Consider the following 19,360-nt stretch of genomic DNA (forward strand, 5'->3'; position numbering starts at 1 on the left):
TGGATAGCCACTTCAGCAGTGATTCCAGCGACAAGCACTTCCCTGAGAAAGCTTCTGCTCAGTAAGCGAACAAGTTCAAAGGCCCTTTAAGTGGGCTGAAGAGAGATTTAGGGTGTCTACCTGCTGGGGTTTGAGAAACTAGCAGCCTCCAGTCGTATCAGAATTGTGATTAACATCTCATACCCCAGAAGACCACGTGTTGCCCAGACAATATTCAATAACATATACATACTGCTTTGTTTTTGGTTGTCTGTTTTTTGTTTTTTTTTTTTGCTTTGGTTGTTTTTTTTGTTTATTTTGATGTTGTGGATTGTTGTTTTGTTTTTTAAGTTCAACCTTTTCCATACAGATCTTTTTTCTTTCTCAATTTTTCTAGTTTAATTATAATTTCCCATTGATGCCTATTTCAATAATTAGAACTTCATTTTTGTTAGTGTTTCTACCGCTATTATTTGGTTTTTCCAGCCAATTTTATCCCATAAAGTTTTCTGTTTGCTTGTTTTGGTTTGATTTATAGCATTTTTGTCTTTCCTCTCTGCTTGGCGGAGGTGGGGTACTGTGTCTGATCAGGTTAGCAAAGAGCTGCTGACCTCAAGGGAACCACCCCACTGGGCACCCCCAGAAGGTGGTTTTTTTTTTTTAGGTTCTATCAAAGTACCCTACTGTACACCTATATTGCTCTGTCTCCCTCTTTCTGTGTCTCTCTTCTTTGTGTCAATATTCCTTTTACACACCCCCTCTCCTTTCTCTATTTTTTTTTTTTTCTTATCATTCGGTCCTCCTTTCTTTCATCCATTTTTTGCTCTTCAACCGTCTCACCCTTCTGGTCCTGTAACCCCTAGTCCACAGGCACGAGAACTTCAAGAGCAAAAGGAAGTGAAAGGAAAATTAGGGCAAGGAAACAGATAAAAGAAATCACCCATGAGGAAGAATCAGCAGAAAACTCCAGGCAACATGAAGAACCAGTCCAGAACAACCCCGCCAAGGGACCACGAGGTAGCTATTGCAGAGGATTCCACCTATACAGAAATGTTAGGAATGACAGAAAGGGAATTTAGAATACACATGTTGAAAACAATGAAAGAAATGATGGAAACAATGAAGGAAACTGCTAATAAAGTGGAAAATAACCAAAAGGAAATCCAAAAACAGAATCAAATAAGAGATGAACGATATGAAGAATATAAAAAGGATATAGCAGAGCTGAAGGAAATGAAACAGTCAATCAGGGAACTTAAAGATGCAATGGAAAGTATCAGCAACATGTTAGACCATGCAGAAGAAAGAATTTCAGAGGTAGAAGACAAAGTATTTGAGATAACTCAGATAGTAAAAGAGGCAGAAAAGAAGAGAGAGAAAGCAGAACGTTCACTGTCAGAATTATGGGACTTTATGAAGCGTTCCAACATACGAGTTATAGGAATTCCAGAAGGGGAAGAAGAATGCCCCAGAGGAATGGAAGCCATACTAGAGAATATTATAGAAGAAAATATCCCAAATATCACCAAAGATTCTGACACACTGCTTTCAGAGGGCTATCGGACCCCAGGTCGCCTCAACTCTAACCGAGCTTCTCCAATACACATTGTGATGAACCTGTCCCAAGTCAAGATAAAAGAAAAGATTCTGCAAGCTGCCAGGAGTAAGCACCAGTTGACCTACAGGGGCAAATCCATCAGATTGACCGCAGACTTCTCTAATGAAACTTTCCAAGCAAGAAGACAATGGTCATCTACCTTTAATCTACTTAAACAGAACAATTTCCAGCCCAGAATTCTGTACCCTGCTAAGCTAAGCTTCAAAATTGACGGAGAAATCAAATCATTTACGGATATACAAACATTGAGGAAATTCGCCACAACAAGACCAGCTCTACAGGAAATACTTCAACCTGTTCTGCACACTGACCACCACAATGGATCAGCAGCAAAGTAAGAACTCAGAAATTAAAGGACAGAACCAAACCTCCACACCGATGCAAAAGATAAAACTAAGCAATGGACTCTCACAAAATAAGACGACTAGAATACTACCACACTTATCAATTATCTCAATAAATGTTAATGGCTTGAATTCCCCACTGAAGAGACATAGATTGGTTGACTGGATTAAAAAACACAAGCCATCTATTTGCTGTCTGCAAGAAACACACCTGGCTTCAAAAGACAAATTAAAGCTCCGAGTCAAGGGTTGGAAGACAATTTTTCAGGCAAATGGAATTCAGAAGAAAAGAGGAGTCGCAATCTTATTTTCAGATACATGTGGATTTAAAGCAACTAAAGTCAAAAAAGACAAAGATGGTCACTTTATATTGGTCAAGGGAAAAATACAACAAGAAGACATTTCAATTCTAAATATCTATGCACCCAATTTAAATGCTCCCAGATTCTTGAAACAGAACTTAATCAGTCTGAGCAATATGATGTCTGATAATACCATAATAACAGGGGACCTTAACACTCCTCTTACAGAGCTGGACAGATCCTCTAAACAGAAATTAAACAAGGATATAAGAGACTTAAATGAGACCCTAGAACAACTGTGCTTGATAGACGCATATAGAACACTCCATCCCAAAGATAAAGAATATACATTCTTCTCATCACCCCATGGAACATTCTCCAAAATTGATCATATCCTGGGACACAAAACAAATATCAACAGAATCAAAAGAATTGAAATTTTACCTTGTATCTTCTCAGACCATAAGGCACTAAAGGTGGAACTCAACTCTAACAAAAATGCTCAACCCCACCCAAACGCATGGAAACTAAACAATCTTCTGTTGAATAACAGATGGGTGAAGGAAGAAATAAAACAGGAAATCATTAACTTCCTTGAGCATAACAACAAGGAAGACACAAGCTACCAAAACCTGTGGGATACTGCAAAAGCAGTTTTGAGAGGAAAATTCATCGCTTTAGATGCCTACATTCGAAAAACAGAAAGAGAGCACATCAACAATCTCACAAGCCATCTTATGGAATTGGAAAAAGAAGAACAATCTAAGCCTAAACTCAGTAGAAGACAAGAAATATCCAAAATCAAATCAGAGATCAATGAAATTGAAAACAAAAGAATCATTCAGAAAATTAATGAAACAAGGAGTTGGTTTTTTGAAAAAATTAATAAAATAGATAAACCATTGGCCAGACTAACGAGGAATAGACAAGTAAAATCTCTAGTAACCTCAATCAGAAATGATAAAGGGGAAATAACAACTGATCCCACAGAGATACAAGAGATCATCTCTGAATACTACCAGAAACTCTATGCCCAGAAATTTGACAATGTGAAAGAAATGGATCAATATTTGGAATCACACCCTCTCCCTAGACTCAGCCAGGAAGAAATACAGCTCCTGAACAGACCAATTTCAAGCACTGAGATCAAAGAAACAATAAAAAAGCTTCCAACCAAAAAATGCCCTGGTCCAGATGGCTTTACTCCAGAATTCTATCAAACCTTCAAGGAAGAGCTTATTCCTGTACTGCAGAAATTATTCCAAAAAATTGAGGAAGAAGGAATCTTCCCCAACACATTCTATGAAGCAAACATCACCCTGATACCAAAACCAGGAAAAGACCCAAACAAAAAGGAGAATTTCAGACCAATCTCACTCATGAACATAGACGCAAAAATGCTCAACAAAATCCTAGCCAATAGATTACAGCTTATCATCAAAAAAGTCATTCATCATGATCAAGTTGGCTTCATCCCAGGGATGCAAGGCTGGTTTAACATACGCAAGTCTATAAACGTTATCCACCATATTAACAGAGGCAAAAATAAAGATCACATGATCCTCTCAATAGATGCAGAAAAAGCATTTGATAAAATCCAGCATCCTTTTCTAATTAGAACACTGAAGAGTATAGGCATAGGTGGCACATTTCTAAAACTGATTGAAGCTATCTATGACAAACCCACAGCCAATATTTTACTGAATGGAGTAAAACTGAAAGCTTTTCCTCTTAGAACTGGAACCAGACAAGGTTGTCCTCTGTCACCTTTACTATTCAACGTAGTGCTGGAAGTTCTAGCCAATACAATTAGGCAAGACAAGGAAATAAAGGGAATCCAAATGGGAGCAGAGGAGGTCAAACTCTCCTTCTTTGCTGACGACATGATCTTATACTTAGAGAACCCCAAAGACTCAACCACGAGACTCCTAGAAGTCATCAAAAAATACAGTAATGTTTCAGGATATAAAATCAATGTCCACAAGTCAGTAGCCTTTGTGTACACCAATAACAGTCAAGATGAGAAGCTAATTAAGGACACAACTCCCTTCACCATAGTCTCAAAGAAAATGAAATACCTAGGAATATACCTAACGAAGGAGGTGAAGGACCTCTATAAAGAAAACTATGAAATCCTCAGAAAGGAAATAGCAGAGGATATTAACAAATGGAAGAACATACCATGCTCATGGATGGGAAGAATCAACATTGTTAAAATGTCTATACTTCCCAAAGCAATCTACCTATTCAATGCCATTCCTATCAAAATACCAACATCGTACTTTCAAGATTTGGAAAAAATGATTCTGCGTTTTGTATGGAACCGGAAAAAACCCCGTATAGCTAAGGCAGTTCTCTGTAACAAAAATAAAGCTGGGGGCATCAGCATACCAGATTTTAGTCTGTACTACAAAGCCATAGTGCTCAAGACAGCATGGTACTGGCACAAAACCAAGAGACATAGACACTTGGAATCGAATTGAAAACCAAGAAATGAAACTAACATTTTACAACCACCTAATCTTTGATAAACCAAACAAGAACATACCTTGGGGGAAAGACTCACTATTCAATAAATGGTGTTGGGAGAACTGGATGTCTACATGTAAAAGACTGAAACTGGACCCACACCTTTCCCCACTCACAAAAATTGATTCAAGATGGATAAAGGACTTAAACTTAAGGCATGAAACAATAAAAATCCTCCAAGAAAGCATAGGAAAAACACTGGAAGATATTGGCCTGGGGAAAGACTTCATGAAGAAGACTGCCATGGCAATTGCAACAACAACAAAAATAAACAAATGGGACTTCATTAAACTGAAAAGCTTCTGTACAGCTAAGGAGACAATAACCAAAGCAAAGAGACAACCTACACAATGGGAAAGGATATTTGCATATTTTCAATCAGACAAAAGCTTGATAACTAGGATCTATAGAGAACTCAAATTAATCCACATGAAAAAAGCCAACAATCCCTTATATCAATGGGCAAGAGACATGAATAGAACTTTCTCTAAAGACGACAGACGAATGGCTAACAAACACATGAAAAAATGTTCATCATCTCTACATATTAGAGAAATGCAAATCAAAACAACCCTGAGATATCATCTAACCCCAGTGAGAATGGCCCACATCACAAAATCTCAAAACTGCAGATGCTGGCGTGGATGTGGAGAGAAGGGAACGCTTTTACACTGCTGGTGGGACTGCAAACTAGTACAACCTTTCTGGAAGGAAGTATGGAGAAACCTCAAAGCACTCAAGCTACACCTCCCATTTGATCCTGCAATCCCATTACTGGGCATCTACCCAGAAGGAAAGAAATCCTTTTATCATAAGGACACTTGTACTAGACTGTTTATTGCAGCTCAATTTACAATCGCCAAAATGTGGAAACAGCCTAAATGCCCACCAACCCAGGAATGGATTACCAAGCTGTGGTATATGTATACCATGGAATACTATTCAGCCATTAAAAAAAATGGAGACTTTACATCCTTCGTATTAACCTGGATGGACGTGAAAGACATTATTCTTAGTAAAGCATCACAAGAATGGAGAAGCATGAATCCTATGTACTCAATTTTGATATGAGGACAATTAATGACAATTATGGTTATGGGGGGGAAACAGAAGGAAGGAAGGAGGGAAGTGGGTGGAGCCTTGGTGTGTGTCACACTTTATGGGGGCAAGACATGATTGCAAGAGGGACTTTACCTAACAATTGCAATCAGTGTAACCTGGCTTATTGTACCCTCAATGAATCCCCAACAATAAAAAAAAAAAAAAAAAACAATTTGCCTGAAATATGGACATCCTTTCACCCTGAGTCTATATTTATCTTTTAAGGTACGATGTGACTCTTGTATGCAGCAAATATCTGACCTGAGTTTTTGTATCCAGTCAGCTAACCTGTGCCTCTTTAGAGGACAGTTTTAGCCATTCACATTAATGGATAATATTGATAAGTCTGGTAAAATTTTGGGTATTGAGTTTTTCGAAAGTCAGTGGACATTTTTAATCCTTTTGCCACAGTGGAAGTTGGAGTTTGATCAAAAGTTTCTGAGTGAGTTTACTTTTGTCATAGACGATTGGGCTGGTCCTTATGGAGGATAGGTCTGAGAATATCTTGAAGAGCTGGTTTGGTTATGGCAAATTTCTTTAACATATGAATGTCATTACAGTATTTAATTTCTCCATCATAAATGAAACTCAGTTTAGCTGGATACAGGATCCAGGGTTGACAGTTGTTTTGTTTTAGGAGATTAAAAGTCAATGACCACCCTCTTCTGGCTTGAAAAGTTTCAGCAGAGAGATCTGCAGTCATTTTAATATTCTTCCCTTTGCAGGTAATGGATTTCTTACGTCTGGCTGTTTTCAGAATTTTCTCCTTCATATTAACTTTAGTGAAGTTAATTATGATATGCCTGGGGGATTTCTTATTTGCAATGAGTTGTGCTGGGGTTCTGAAACTGTCTGCTATCTGAATTTCAGAATTTCTTGGCATGTATGGAAAATTCTCTTTCATAATTTCATGGAGAAGGGCCTCAGTGCCTTGCGAAGACATTTCATCACTTGCAGGGATTCCAATGAGGCAGATATTAGCCTTCTTCAAATTATCCCAGAGCTCTCTGAAAGAATGACCCATTTTTGCTCTCCATTTCTCTTCCTCTTTGAGAGTTTGGGAGCATTCAAAAGCTTTGTCTTCAATGTCAGAAATCCTTTCTTCTGCTTTTTCCACTCTGTTACTGAGGGATTCTACTGTATTTTTCAGATCTTTGAGGGCTGCAAATTCTTGCTTCAGTGTGTCAAAATCTTTGGTGGTTTTGTCTTTAAATTCGTTAAATTCTTGAGAGAACTTTTGAATTTCTCCTCGAATTTCTAATTCTAACTTTTGAATTGCTCCTCAAATTTCTAATTCCAAATTTTCCTCCATGCTATTAATCTTATTTGCAATCCAAATTCTGAATTCGATTTCTGACATCTCGGCCAGGTGTTTATGAATGGGATCTTCAGTTACATCTGCCATATCTTTCCTTGGGGTGGTTGATCTACTCTGGTTATTCATGTTACAAGAGCTTTTTCACTGATTCTACCCCATGATTATTTTACACCGTTTGACTTTTCCCCTGTAGCTTTGTCGAGGACCCGTACAATGCTACAGCCTGAGAAACTGGGGACCTGTTTGGTGTGGTGGAGCTAAGTGGCTCTGTCTTGTTTTCAGCTGGTTTCTGTCTGACCCTAGTGTAACAGTTACTCTGGTTGAAGTCTCAGCTGCGGAGAAATACCAGCAATTAAGTCACCCCACCCCCCACAGGTAACAATTGGAAAAGGAAAATCAGACCTTCCTACAACCACACACCCAAGGCACCACTTGGATAGTCCTCGGATGATTGGCTCAGTTCCAAAGGTCCAAATCAATTGTCTCAGTCAGCACCTGTCTCAGGTGGGAGAGTTTAAAAGGTCTCTGGCAACTAGATCACAGGGGTCTGCTGACAACTCAAATATGACTTGCTCCGGTGCTTCATGAAGTCAGAAGGACCCACCCAGCAAATAGATTAGTCTGGGAAGGTTGATGCCTCCTTCCCCACCTTGCACCTCTGCCACACCCAGTCACTGATAACCCTGCAGGGCTGTGACCCAGTTGCCTCCAATGAACAGATATTCCAGGGGTCTGCACCTGTCTGAATCACAAGGAAATCTATGTCTCCTCAGCCAGGCTGCTGCTCTCTGCCTCTATCCAGCAGGGGGAGGTGAGGCCTGACAACTTTGGGCGCTTGATGGAGGCTGGGGGGTGTTCACTCAGTTCCAGCCCCACCCTTGATTGATGTTACTGACAGAACAGAACAACTTTGCGGGAATTTGTTTCTGTCCCTGCTAAATTACCTTGCAGAAGAGAAGCTGATTTGAGTTCCAGAACTGCGCCTCAGGCCCTGTCTTTGCTCCTACAGGTTTGTGTTCCCACCACGGTTAGCTGTCAGTTCTTGCCTCCTGCCTTCCTTTGTCTATAGGCTGATGATCCCCTGAGGTCTGGGTGCATCTTGGGCTCAGTAAAGCAGTCCTCTGGGTCAGCCCCACTCTAGGAATCTCCCGGCTCTGCGCGTGCGTTTTCTAGTCCCTGTGCTCCACCCAGGCCGGTACTACCTTAGGCAAACCCTTTACTCACGGGGCCTGCGTTTCAGTGCCAGATCTGTTCTGCGATGGTTGCCACCTGAGAAGATGCCTGGCCTCCTCTGCTTGCCCAGAGAGACAGGGGGTGTGACTTCAGAATATCTGGGGGTAAGCCCTATTGTTGCCAAAAACAGATGCTGCTCTGCACCTCGGGACACCGCCGCTCTGGTGTGGTTCCCTCTCAGCCAACCATCCTCTCCTCACTCCTGTGCCACAGAAGCAGCACTAACTAGCTGCAGTCCAGGCCCTGTCCACACCCCTCGAGAAATCACCCAAGAATCTGGACCCCTGGGGGACAGGCCTCCAGACCTCAGAGTGAGAGTAGAGGGGAGTGCTGGGAGCTCAGAATTGCAGATAGAGAATATATACAGTTTTATACAGTTTTATGCCTGGCAGGAGAACGCTGTGGCACCCTAGTAGGGGAGGTAAGTCCAGTTTTTAGAGGGTCTCTCCCATGGAGTATAGTGGGAGGACCTTTGAACTCTGCTCATTTGTTTGTGGGGTACTCTGAGCCGTTCTCATGGGGGAGGGGACTCCCATCCGCTTGGTGATGGATTTTGTACCTTTTGTTTGTATCCTTGGGGTCACAACTCGCCTCACCGGGGTTGATGTGCATTCTTCAACCTTATCTCTTGGTACAGCTCTAATCCATCAGGTTACTTGCTAAATTTCTGTCCTTTAACTCTCCCTCTGGATGGGAGCCTCTGTGGAAAGCTGGCTTCAGTCAGCCATCTTGTCTCCGCCCCCCAAAATACTATATTTTGGAAAGAGACTCTACCAAAAGTAAATCACCATTTAAGACGCTATGGAGGCTCGGCACCCATAGCACAGTGGTTGTGGCACCAGCCACATACACCGAGGTTCGTGGGTTCAAATCCGACCCAGGTCAGCTAACCAATAATAATAACTGCAACAAAATTTAGCTGGGTTCTGTGGTGGGTGCCTGTAGTCCAAGCTACTTGGGAGGCTGAGGCAAGAGAATAGCTTAAGCCCAAGAGTTCGAGTTTGCTGTGAGCTGTAATGCCACAGATCTCTACTGAGGGTGACATAGTAAGACTCTGTTTCAAGAAAAAACAAAAAGAGGCTTATGGAGTGGGTACCTGTGAAAGTTACTTCAAGAAATGACATGTCAACATGATTTTGTGCTGAAGATGAGGAAAGAAGTATTCATCAGTATAATATGGAAGGGGTGAAAGATTTACATTAGCCTGCTTCTTTAACTTTCAAAATGTTCTGCCCATCTTTGGTTGGGAAGACAAAAACCTTCCTCTGCTTCGAACTCTACTGATATCTGAAAACCAGAATTTATCATCTTGCCTTTGCAATCCTTCCCTATACATTCTTTTCATTTTCTTATGTGCCTTTTTGGCAACTGTTAATCATTCTAAATAGAAATTGAGCTTACCAAAGTCTATCTCCCAAACTGCAGCACAACGGATTACTACAAAGAGATCTCCACCAACCTGTCTCTTTCCCCCACTGTCAATCTGTTCCCTTTTCTTCTGCCGTCGCTGTCGAGACTGGGAAGGTTCGGACCCAGAGCTGTGTGGCTGTAAATCTGAGAGGACAGTTCCCTGTTTTTCTTTAATACCTTCACCATCAACTTGATCCTTAAAAATAACAAAATGAAACAAACATACACAACCCACAGAATAATGAAAGTCCTTTAAACTTCCAAATGGCCAAACCCTCCATATCTACTTTTTCTTCTTTTTTTCTTTTTTGAGACAGAGTCTCATTTTGTCATCCTCAGTAGAGTGCTGTAGCATCACAGCTCACAGCAACTTCAAACTCTTGGATTCAAGCAATTCTCTTGTCTCAGCCTCCCAAGTAGCTGTGACTACAGGGACCTGCCACAATGCCCAGCTATTTTTAGAGACAAGATCTTGCTTTGGCTCAGGCTGGTCTTGAACTCATGAGCTCAGGCAATCCACCCACCTGGGTCTCCCAGAGTGCTAATATTACAGGCATGAGCTACCACACCTGGCCTATATATCTACTTCTTCTCCTCTTCCTCCTCCAGTACTTTAAACATGGTAAATGAAAATGAGAAGGAGGGAACAGTCTTTCTCCAAATGAATGCTTCTTTGCAGTGCTGACACCAAAGACAAAATGTTAACATCAGTTATCTAAATGTTCTGGCCTTTTTTTCTCTTCCCCCAAATAAAAATAATTATTTTAATTAAATTACCCAAATTGTGATTAATCTCTTCATAACTTTTAATAGATTTTCTATTCTGAAAGTGAACCAAGTTTTAAATTAACTCCAATTTAATATACATTTGGTTCTCAAGAAAACATCAGTTATTTGGATATACTCTAAAAAGCACAAAGAAAAGAGCACTGTGTTTGGAGTTAGATGGAGTCATATGGGAGAAACTTAATCTTTCTGAGCCCAGCTTCCTCACCTAAAAATGCATTTAATGCCCCACCTACATAGTATTACTGTTTGAGGATTAGCAGAAATAATATACTAAAAGCACAGGAGAACTGCCATAGTTGACCATTTCCCTACATTAACCACCTCCTTAAGTTGACCTAATTTTCATAGACCAGACATGTGCCACATGTACGTATCAGCACAGTAGGCCTAGTTCCTTATGTTGATCAGTTTGTTACAGTCCCTTAGGTGGTCAACTTACAGAGGTTCTACTGTACTTAAGACTATGTCTAGCACATATTACATGCTCAAAGCAGTGGCCAACACATAAAAAATACTTTGTAAAGTTTTGTAATGAATATTTTGTAAATAAAGGTATATTTAGGTACAATTTCCCATTTTCCCTAAGTAAGTAGGCGTTAGGGGCAAACTTTGGGATACCCTATAGAATACTCTTAAAATTCAATAATAAAAAGATAAATGAACCAAAAATTAACAATTTAAGTAGTTTATATCTCCAAATGAGGTCTACCAATGGCCAAAACATATAAAAAGATGCTCAACATCATTAGTCATTAGGGAGATGCAAATCAAAACCACTTCACACCTCCTAGGATGGCTATTATCAAAATGATAGACAGTAACAAGTGGTGGCCTGGATGTAAAGAAACTGAGACTTTCATATATTGCTGGTAGAATTAAAATGATATAATTTCTTTGGAAAACGTTTTATAGTTCCTCAGAAAATTACACATAGTTACTATATAACCCAGCAATTCCACTCCTAGATATACACCCAACAAAATTGAAAACATAAATCCACACAAAATCTTGGACACAAATATTCACAGTAGCATTACCTGCAGTAGCCAAAAAGTGGAAACAGCCCAAATGATGAACAGATAAATATAATCCAACCAATGAATAGATAAATAAAATACTATATTTATATATAGTAGAAATTATTTGCCAATAAAAAAGAATGAAATAATTGTTATGTGCTACACCATAGATAAACCTTGAAAACATGCTAAAAGACAGACACAAAAAGCCATAACTATATGATTCCATTTATGTGAAATGCTCAGAATAGGCAAATCCACAGAGACAAATGCTGACACAGGTTGAGGTAAAGGTAGAATGGAGAATGACTGTTATTGGGAACGGGGCTTCTTTTGGGAGTGATGAAAATATTCTTCTGTTTAAACTATTACTCAGAACAACTGATTTCCCTAAAATGAGAACTACAGCATAACCAGACGTGACCCACACCTTTGTAACCATACTTTCCAGTCCTTTCTATGAAACAAATACTTTGTACATATCACTCACCTGGTACTTTGGCTTTGGGGCTTTGCTTAGTGGCTGAAGAGGCTTCACTGGTTCATTCTTTGCCCCAGTGATAACATTAGAGGACCATGTAGGAATCGGGATTTCAGGCTGAGCACCAGATTTGGGGATATCCTGCAGCGTCTCCTCCTTCACTTGAGAAATATTGCACTTACCTTTTAACTCACTAGACACATCTAAGTGGCTTGGTTGATTCTCTTGAACTAAGCCATCACTCATTGAGCCCCTCCTTTCTGCAGGTAAGATGTCTATATTTACCCTACTGATGGTGGCTAGTGACTCTGTAGTATTGCGCAAGTCTGGTTTAAAGCTGTGGCCTTTCAGACTGTCAGGTGACTTCAAGGGACCAACAATGGGTTTCTCCTGGTATAAACATTTTTCTTCACCCTGAATGAAAATATGTTTCCAAATTATTATAGCATTCTTCACACCATATATAAAAATTAACTCAAAATGAAACAACAGGTTCCTCCAAAAGTTAAACACAGAATTACCATATGACCCAACAGTTTCATTCCTAGGTATATACTCCAAAGAATTGAAAGCAGGGACTCAAACAGATATTTGTGCACCAATGTTTATAACAGCACTATTCAAAATAGCCAAAAGAAACAATACAAATGTCTGTCCGGCAGATGAATGGATAAATAAATGTGTTTTTTATGTGTGTGTATGTATACCATGGAATATTACCAATCCATAAAAAGGAATGCAGTTCTGATATATGCTACAACATGAATGAACCTTGAAAACACATCAAGTGAAATAGGCCACACACAAAAAGGCAAATACTGTATGATTCCACTTATATAAAATACATATAATAGGCAAATTCATAGAGAAAGAAAGTGAATGAAATGAATGAGAGGTTACCAGGGCCTGAGGATAGGGAGAATACAGAGTTATTGCTCAGTGGGTACAGAGTTTCTGTTTAGATTGATGAAAAGGTTTTAGAAGATAGTAGTGAGGGTCGTATGATATAGAGACTGTAATTAAAGACACTGAATTATATACTTAAAAAAGGTCAAAATATGACTAAGTGGGATTTATTCCTGGAATGCAAGGATGGCTATGCTTTAGTTATCATTTTAGAGAAATCAGTTATTCTGTTGTGTCAGTTTAAATAAAAGAATATTTTCATCATCCCAGAAGGAAATCCAGTACCAATTAACAGTCATTCTCCATTTCCCTTTTCCCCTGAGCCCCGAGCAACATTTGTCCCTGTTAGATTTGACTATTCTGAGGCAAGTGAAAATCAGTTTAACAGACCACATGAACAGAATGAAGGAAAAAAAACAAACAATCCCCCAATCAATACAGAAAACATTTTTGACAAAATTCAACTTCCTTTAATGATAAAAAAAAAAAAAATCCAAAGGTCTTAGAATAGAACAAAACTATTTCAACAGGACAAAAGTCATATATGAAACACTCACAGTGAATATCATACTTAATGGTGAAAGAGTGAAAGTTTTTCCTCCAAGATCAGAAACAAAGCAAGGATGCTCACTTTTGCCACTTCTATTCAATATAGCATAGGAAGGTCTAGCCAGAGCAATTATGTAATAAAAAGAAATCAAAATTAAAAAGGAAGGAGTAAAATTACTATTTCCAGATGATATGATCTTATATATAGAAAACCCTAAAGATTCTAAACAAAAAAACTGTTGGAACCAATAAAAAGAATTTAGCAAAGTAGCAAGAGGCATAGTCAACACACAAAAATCAGGGTTTTTTGTTTTTTTTTTTGCTGTGGTTGTTTTTTAAGAGACAGGGTTTTACTCTGTTGGCCAGGCTTGAGTACAATGACACAATCACAGCTCAGTGTAGCCTCAAACTCCTGAGCTAACTAATTCTCCTGCCTCAGCCCCCCGAGTAGCTAGGACTACAGGCACATACCACCATGACTGATGAGCTAATTTTTTTAATTTTTTGCAGAGATGAGCTCTCACTCAGTTGCCCAAGCTGGTCTCAACTCCTGGCCTTAAGCAATTCTCTTGCCTCTGCTTCCCAACGCATTGGGATTACAAGCATGAGGCACCATGCCCTGCCTCAGTTTCATTTTATACACTAACCATGAACAACCTGAAAAGTAAATGATAAAAACAATTCCATTTACAATAGCATCAAAAAGAATAAAAGATGTATGAATTAACAAAAAAGTGAAAGACATATATAATGAAAACTATAAAACATTGCTGAAAGAAATTAAAGCCCACATAAATAAATGGAAATACATTCACATTCATGGATAAGACTTAATATTGTTGAGATTAACAATAATACCCAGAGCAATCTATAGATTCAATGCGATCCTTATCAAAATTGCAATGACTTTTTTTTGCAGAAACAGAAAAATCCACCCTAAAATTCATATGGAATCTCGAGAAATCACAAATAGCCTAATCTTGAAAAAGAAAAACAGAGCTGAAGAACTCATACTTCTGATGTGTATTTTACCACAATAAAAAATTTAAAAATAAAAAAATGGATCAACAACTTAAAAGAGTTAAAACTATACAACGGTTAGAAGAAAACACAGGCATAAACCTTCCAGATATTGGATTTGGAAAGGGATTCTTAGATAAGACATCAAAAATACAAGCAACAACAGCAACAAAAAAAATCAATAAACTGGACTTCATCAAAATGAGAAACTTTTTGCAAATGACATTTCAAGAAACGACATTTTCAAGAAAGTAAAAATAAAATTTTAAAAAAGAAATAAAAACATAAAAAAAAACACCCTTAAGAAAATATAAAGGGTGGCCATAATGTTCGTGTGCTGTTTTAAACTGCACACAAACTTTATGGACACCATGTATATTAAAAAAATTTTTTTTTGAGACAGAGTTTCACTTCGTCACCCTTGGTACAGTGTCATGGCATCATAGCTCACAGCAACCTCAAACTCTTGGGCATAAGCAATTCTCTTCACTCAGCCTCCCAAGAAGCTGGGACTACAGGTGCCTGGTTATTTTTAGAGATAAGGTCTTGCTCTGGCTCAGGCTGGTCTTGAACTCATGAACAATCCACCTGCCTGGGCCTCTCAGAGTGCTAGGATTACAGGTGTGAGCCACCATGCCTGGCAATTAAAATATTTTTTAAAAGAATGTGAGGACAACCTATAGAATGGAGAAAATATCTTGAAGTCATATTATCTGATAAGGGTCTAATACTGGGAACATAGAAAGAACTCTTACAACTTATAATCTTAGCACTTCGGAAGGCTAAAGTGGGAGAATCACTTGACACCCAAGTTTCAGCTTGGGCAAGCCCATCTCAACCTAAAAATTTAAAAATTAGCCAGGCACGGTGGTGTGCACCTATAGTTTTATATACTTAGGAAGCTGAGAAATATATAGAAAATAAGAAATATATATTAAGAAAATACTTCATGCCTGTAGCTCAGTGGTTATGGCACTGGCCACACACGCCAGAGCTGGAGGATTTGGACCCAGCCCAGGCCTGCTAAACAATGACAACTATAACAAAAAAATATCCAGGTATCATAGCGGGCACCTGTAGTCTCAGCTACCTGGGAGGGTGAGGCAAGAGAATCGTTAAGCCTAAGAGTTTGAGGTTACTGTGAGATGTGACAACCAGAGCACTCTACCTAGGGTGACATAGTGAGACTCTGTCTCCAAAAAAAGAAAATACTAAAATAGTATTATATATTTAAAAATTAAAATATACATATTAAAAATAAAGTGAAGACAACCTATAGGATGGAGAAAATATTTTCAAGTCACATATTTGATAAGGGTTTAATACCTGGAACATAGAAAGAACACTTATAACACCAAAAAGACAAAAAAGTAATAATAAATGAGCAAAAGCCTTAATAGACATTTCTTTAAAAAAGACATATAAATGGCCAACAAGCATGTAAAAAGATGCTCTATATCATTACATAGTCTTTAGAGCAATGCAAATCAAACTATACTGAGATTCCACTTCACACCTAGGGGATACTGAATCACGAAAACAAAGTGAGTATCAGTAAGGATGTAGAGAAACTGGAACCCTTGTGCATCATTTATGGGAATGTAAAATGGCACAGCCACTGTAGAAAACAGTATGGCAGTTAATCAAGAAGTTAAATATAAAATTACCATTTGACCCAGCAATTCCACTCATAGGTTTATACCCAAAAGAACTGAAAACAGGTACTCAAATGCTTGTATGCAAATGTTCATAGTAATAGCTAAAAGGTGAAAACAACCCAAATGTCCACCAATGGATGAATGGACAAATTGTGGCATAGCCATATAATAGAATATCAGTCAGACCTAAGAAGAAATGAAATACAGATACATGCTACATGGATGACCCTTGAAAACATGCTAAGTGAAAGCAACCAGACACAAAAGGTCACATATATTGATTCCATTTATATGAAATATCCAGGATAGGTAAATTCACAAAAACAGAAAACCCTGGTGGTTGTCAGGGGCTGAGTGGAGGAAAACATGGGGAGTGACTGCTTAATGGGTAAGGGTTTTCCTTTAGGGTAATAAAAATGTTTTGGAACTAGACAGAGATGATGGTTGTGCAACATTATGAATGTACTAAATACAATTTATTCACCTTAACATAGTTAATTTTATGTTATACAAATTTCATGTAAAAATTTCTTAAAATAAAGAACAGTTTGACAGCCCACTTTGATTAAAGTGGCTAAATGAATCTACCTTAACCTGTATTTGTACTTTACAATAAGGAATTGCACAATACTCTCTAGTAAAGCATAATCATTTCAATTTCACATTAAATAATTTACTTAACTTGCCTACTTTTTTTTTTTTTTTTTGCTTGCAGTTTGGCCAGGGCCAGGTTTGAACCTGCCACCTTCGGTATATGGGGCTGGCGCCATACTCACTGAGCCACAGGTGCCTTCCAACTTGCCTACTTTTTAAAGTATAATTTCAAAACATGTATCCTTTAAAAAGAAACATACCATTATATATGTCTTGAAGCCCTCAGAGGAGTGTATTTGGGGGTGGATTACTTCGTGGTTTGATTCTGCCTTTCCAGAAACCACTGTAGCAACAGGCTTGGATTTAGAATCACCATTTTTAATGTTATTTTTAGAGGTTTTCCTTTATGAAGAAGAAAAGAAAGAAGAATTATTAACAATATATTCGAGATTAAGGGTTTTTATGTGTATGTGGAAATGTATGTAATTTTACATTCCCTTATAGAACTGCACCATTTATAGAGAACAGTCTTCTAAAAACCTAGGGAGTGTCTACAGAACACCCAACCAGTAGTCTTTGAATAATCAAGGCCATAAAAAGCAAAGAACATTATAAATTATCATAGACCAAAAGATAAAATACAATGTGGCATCCTGGACTGGAACCTGGAATAGAAAAAAAAATTGGAGGAAAAATTGGTGAAAACCAAATAAAGTCTGGAGTTTTGTAATGTTCCAATGTTGGTTTTTTAGTTTTGACAATGTACCATGGTAATGTAAGATGTTAATCACAGAAGAAATTAGGTGAAAGGGATAAAGGAACTCTCCATACCATCTTTCCAATTTATCTCTTAATCTAAAGTTATTCTAAAATAAATATGCTATTTGGAAATTGCCTCACATATGGAACAGGATTAAGTTTCATTTTCAAGTTTCACATGTTTGTAATAATACCACAACTTCTTAGCAAAGTTTGAGAGTAAAATGATTGAGCTGATATACTCAGTACTGACTTGCAGAATAAATGTATACGAGAATAATATTCCCAACTATTTTAGAGTATCATTTCTAAAACTGGGTAAACCTCTAGAGAATTCAAGGGGACCGTGGTAACCAGCACAGTAGAAGGCCAAAGGTCTATATTCAGGGGTTCTCAAACTAAGGCCCGCGGGCCACATGAGGTGGTGTGATTGTATTTGTTCCCATTTTGTTTTCTTTACTTCAAAATAAGATATGTGTAGTGTGCATAGGAATTTGTTCATAGTTTTTTTTTTTTTTAAACTATAGTCCGGCCCTCCAATGGTCTGAGGGACAGTGAACTGGCCCCCTGTTTAAAAAGTTTGAGGACCCCTGGCAGTGGCAAGGTATAGAGAATGTGAACAAAAAGATGGCCCTTCTTTATCCCCTAGGCCTCTCCAACATTTTTCCTATTTAACATAACCCAAGGCAGGAGAAGTAGCCAAAGACATCATGACAGTCTTGTCCAGCCTGGAACACCTGTCTGATGAAGACAGAACCTGCAAATCAAAGAAAGGAATTCTCTTGAGAAGTTATTAAATGAAGACGGAACCTTATGAAAGCTCTCAGAAATTTGAGCACAATTTTCAGATGGTACTATTATTTTACATAGTAAATAATGTAATAGGTTTCTCAGACAACCTAAAGGTTGTCTAAAACATATCCCCCTTTAAAAGAGACTCTATATATCTTGGAATCCCTTTGAGGAATGGTATAGTGGCTCTCTAAATGATTCTCTAGCATTCTGCTTTTAGCAATTACGCAAACTAAATGTCTATTTGAAGGATGGCAGTATATGCTACCCTAAAATATGCTACTTTGGATACTTTACCCCAAAATATGCCATTTTGAGGTAAAGGCTCTTTAAAAAATGGATTCAAGAAGAGCACTGTGATCCTCCCCTTTTCCTTCCTGACAGCAGGAGATAAAACCTCCATATGGTATATGGCTTCTCTATACCACAAAAAAAGTAACAGAGCTGTGGCCAGGCACAGTGGCTTATGCCGTAATCCTAGGACTTTGGGAGACTGAGGCAGGATGATTACTTGAGGCAAGAGTTCAAAACCAGCCTGGGCAATACAGCAAGATCTTGTTTCTACAAATATATATAAAAAAAAAAAAAGCTGGTCAGCTGTAGTGGCATACACCTATAGTCCTGGCTACTTGGGAGGCTGAGGCAGGAGGATTGCTTCAGCCAAGGAGTTTGAGGCTACAGCAAGCTGTGACTGCACCACTGAACTTCAGCCAAGGTAATAAAGTAAGACCCTGTCTCAAAAAAAAAAAAAAAAAAATTAAAAAAGAGAATGGAGAATTGAGACTGAGAGAATTATGACGAACAGGCCCATTAAAATAATTCTATCATCCTTTAGTCTTGCCACATAGTTTAGTTACTTTTCCACAAATACTTCTCTTCATTCAATCTAGCATAAAAGCATTTACAATTTGCTACTTCTTCTTTGCTACTTCATTTCCTTATTAGGGATCCCTTGTCAC

At 38.4% G+C, this 19,360-nt stretch overlaps 1 protein-coding gene across 9 annotated transcripts in view; it reads right to left on the reverse strand.

Moving 5' to 3' along the window:
* The window catches only part of NEK4 (NIMA related kinase 4), a 47,678-nt gene that overhangs the window by 19,470 nt on the left and 8,848 nt on the right, over positions 1-19,360 (reverse strand). For 8 of the 9 annotated variants that reach the window (XM_053600136.1, XM_053600134.1, XM_053600135.1 and 5 more), the window contains 3 exons: positions 17,111-17,252; positions 12,133-12,537; positions 9,884-10,030 (listed from right to left, as the gene is read on the reverse strand). In XM_053600136.1, coding sequence (XP_053456111.1) covers positions 9,884-10,030; positions 12,133-12,537; positions 17,111-17,252 — 694 coding nt within the window. The remainder of the gene's footprint in view (positions 1-9,883; positions 10,031-12,132; positions 12,538-17,110; positions 17,253-19,360) is intronic. The other variant, XM_053600138.1, reaches the window with a different exon arrangement.

This window comes from Nycticebus coucang, chromosome 8 (assembly GCF_027406575.1).
Source record: "Nycticebus coucang isolate mNycCou1 chromosome 8, mNycCou1.pri, whole genome shotgun sequence".
NCBI classification, from domain to species: Eukaryota; Metazoa; Chordata; class Mammalia; order Primates; family Lorisidae; genus Nycticebus; species Nycticebus coucang.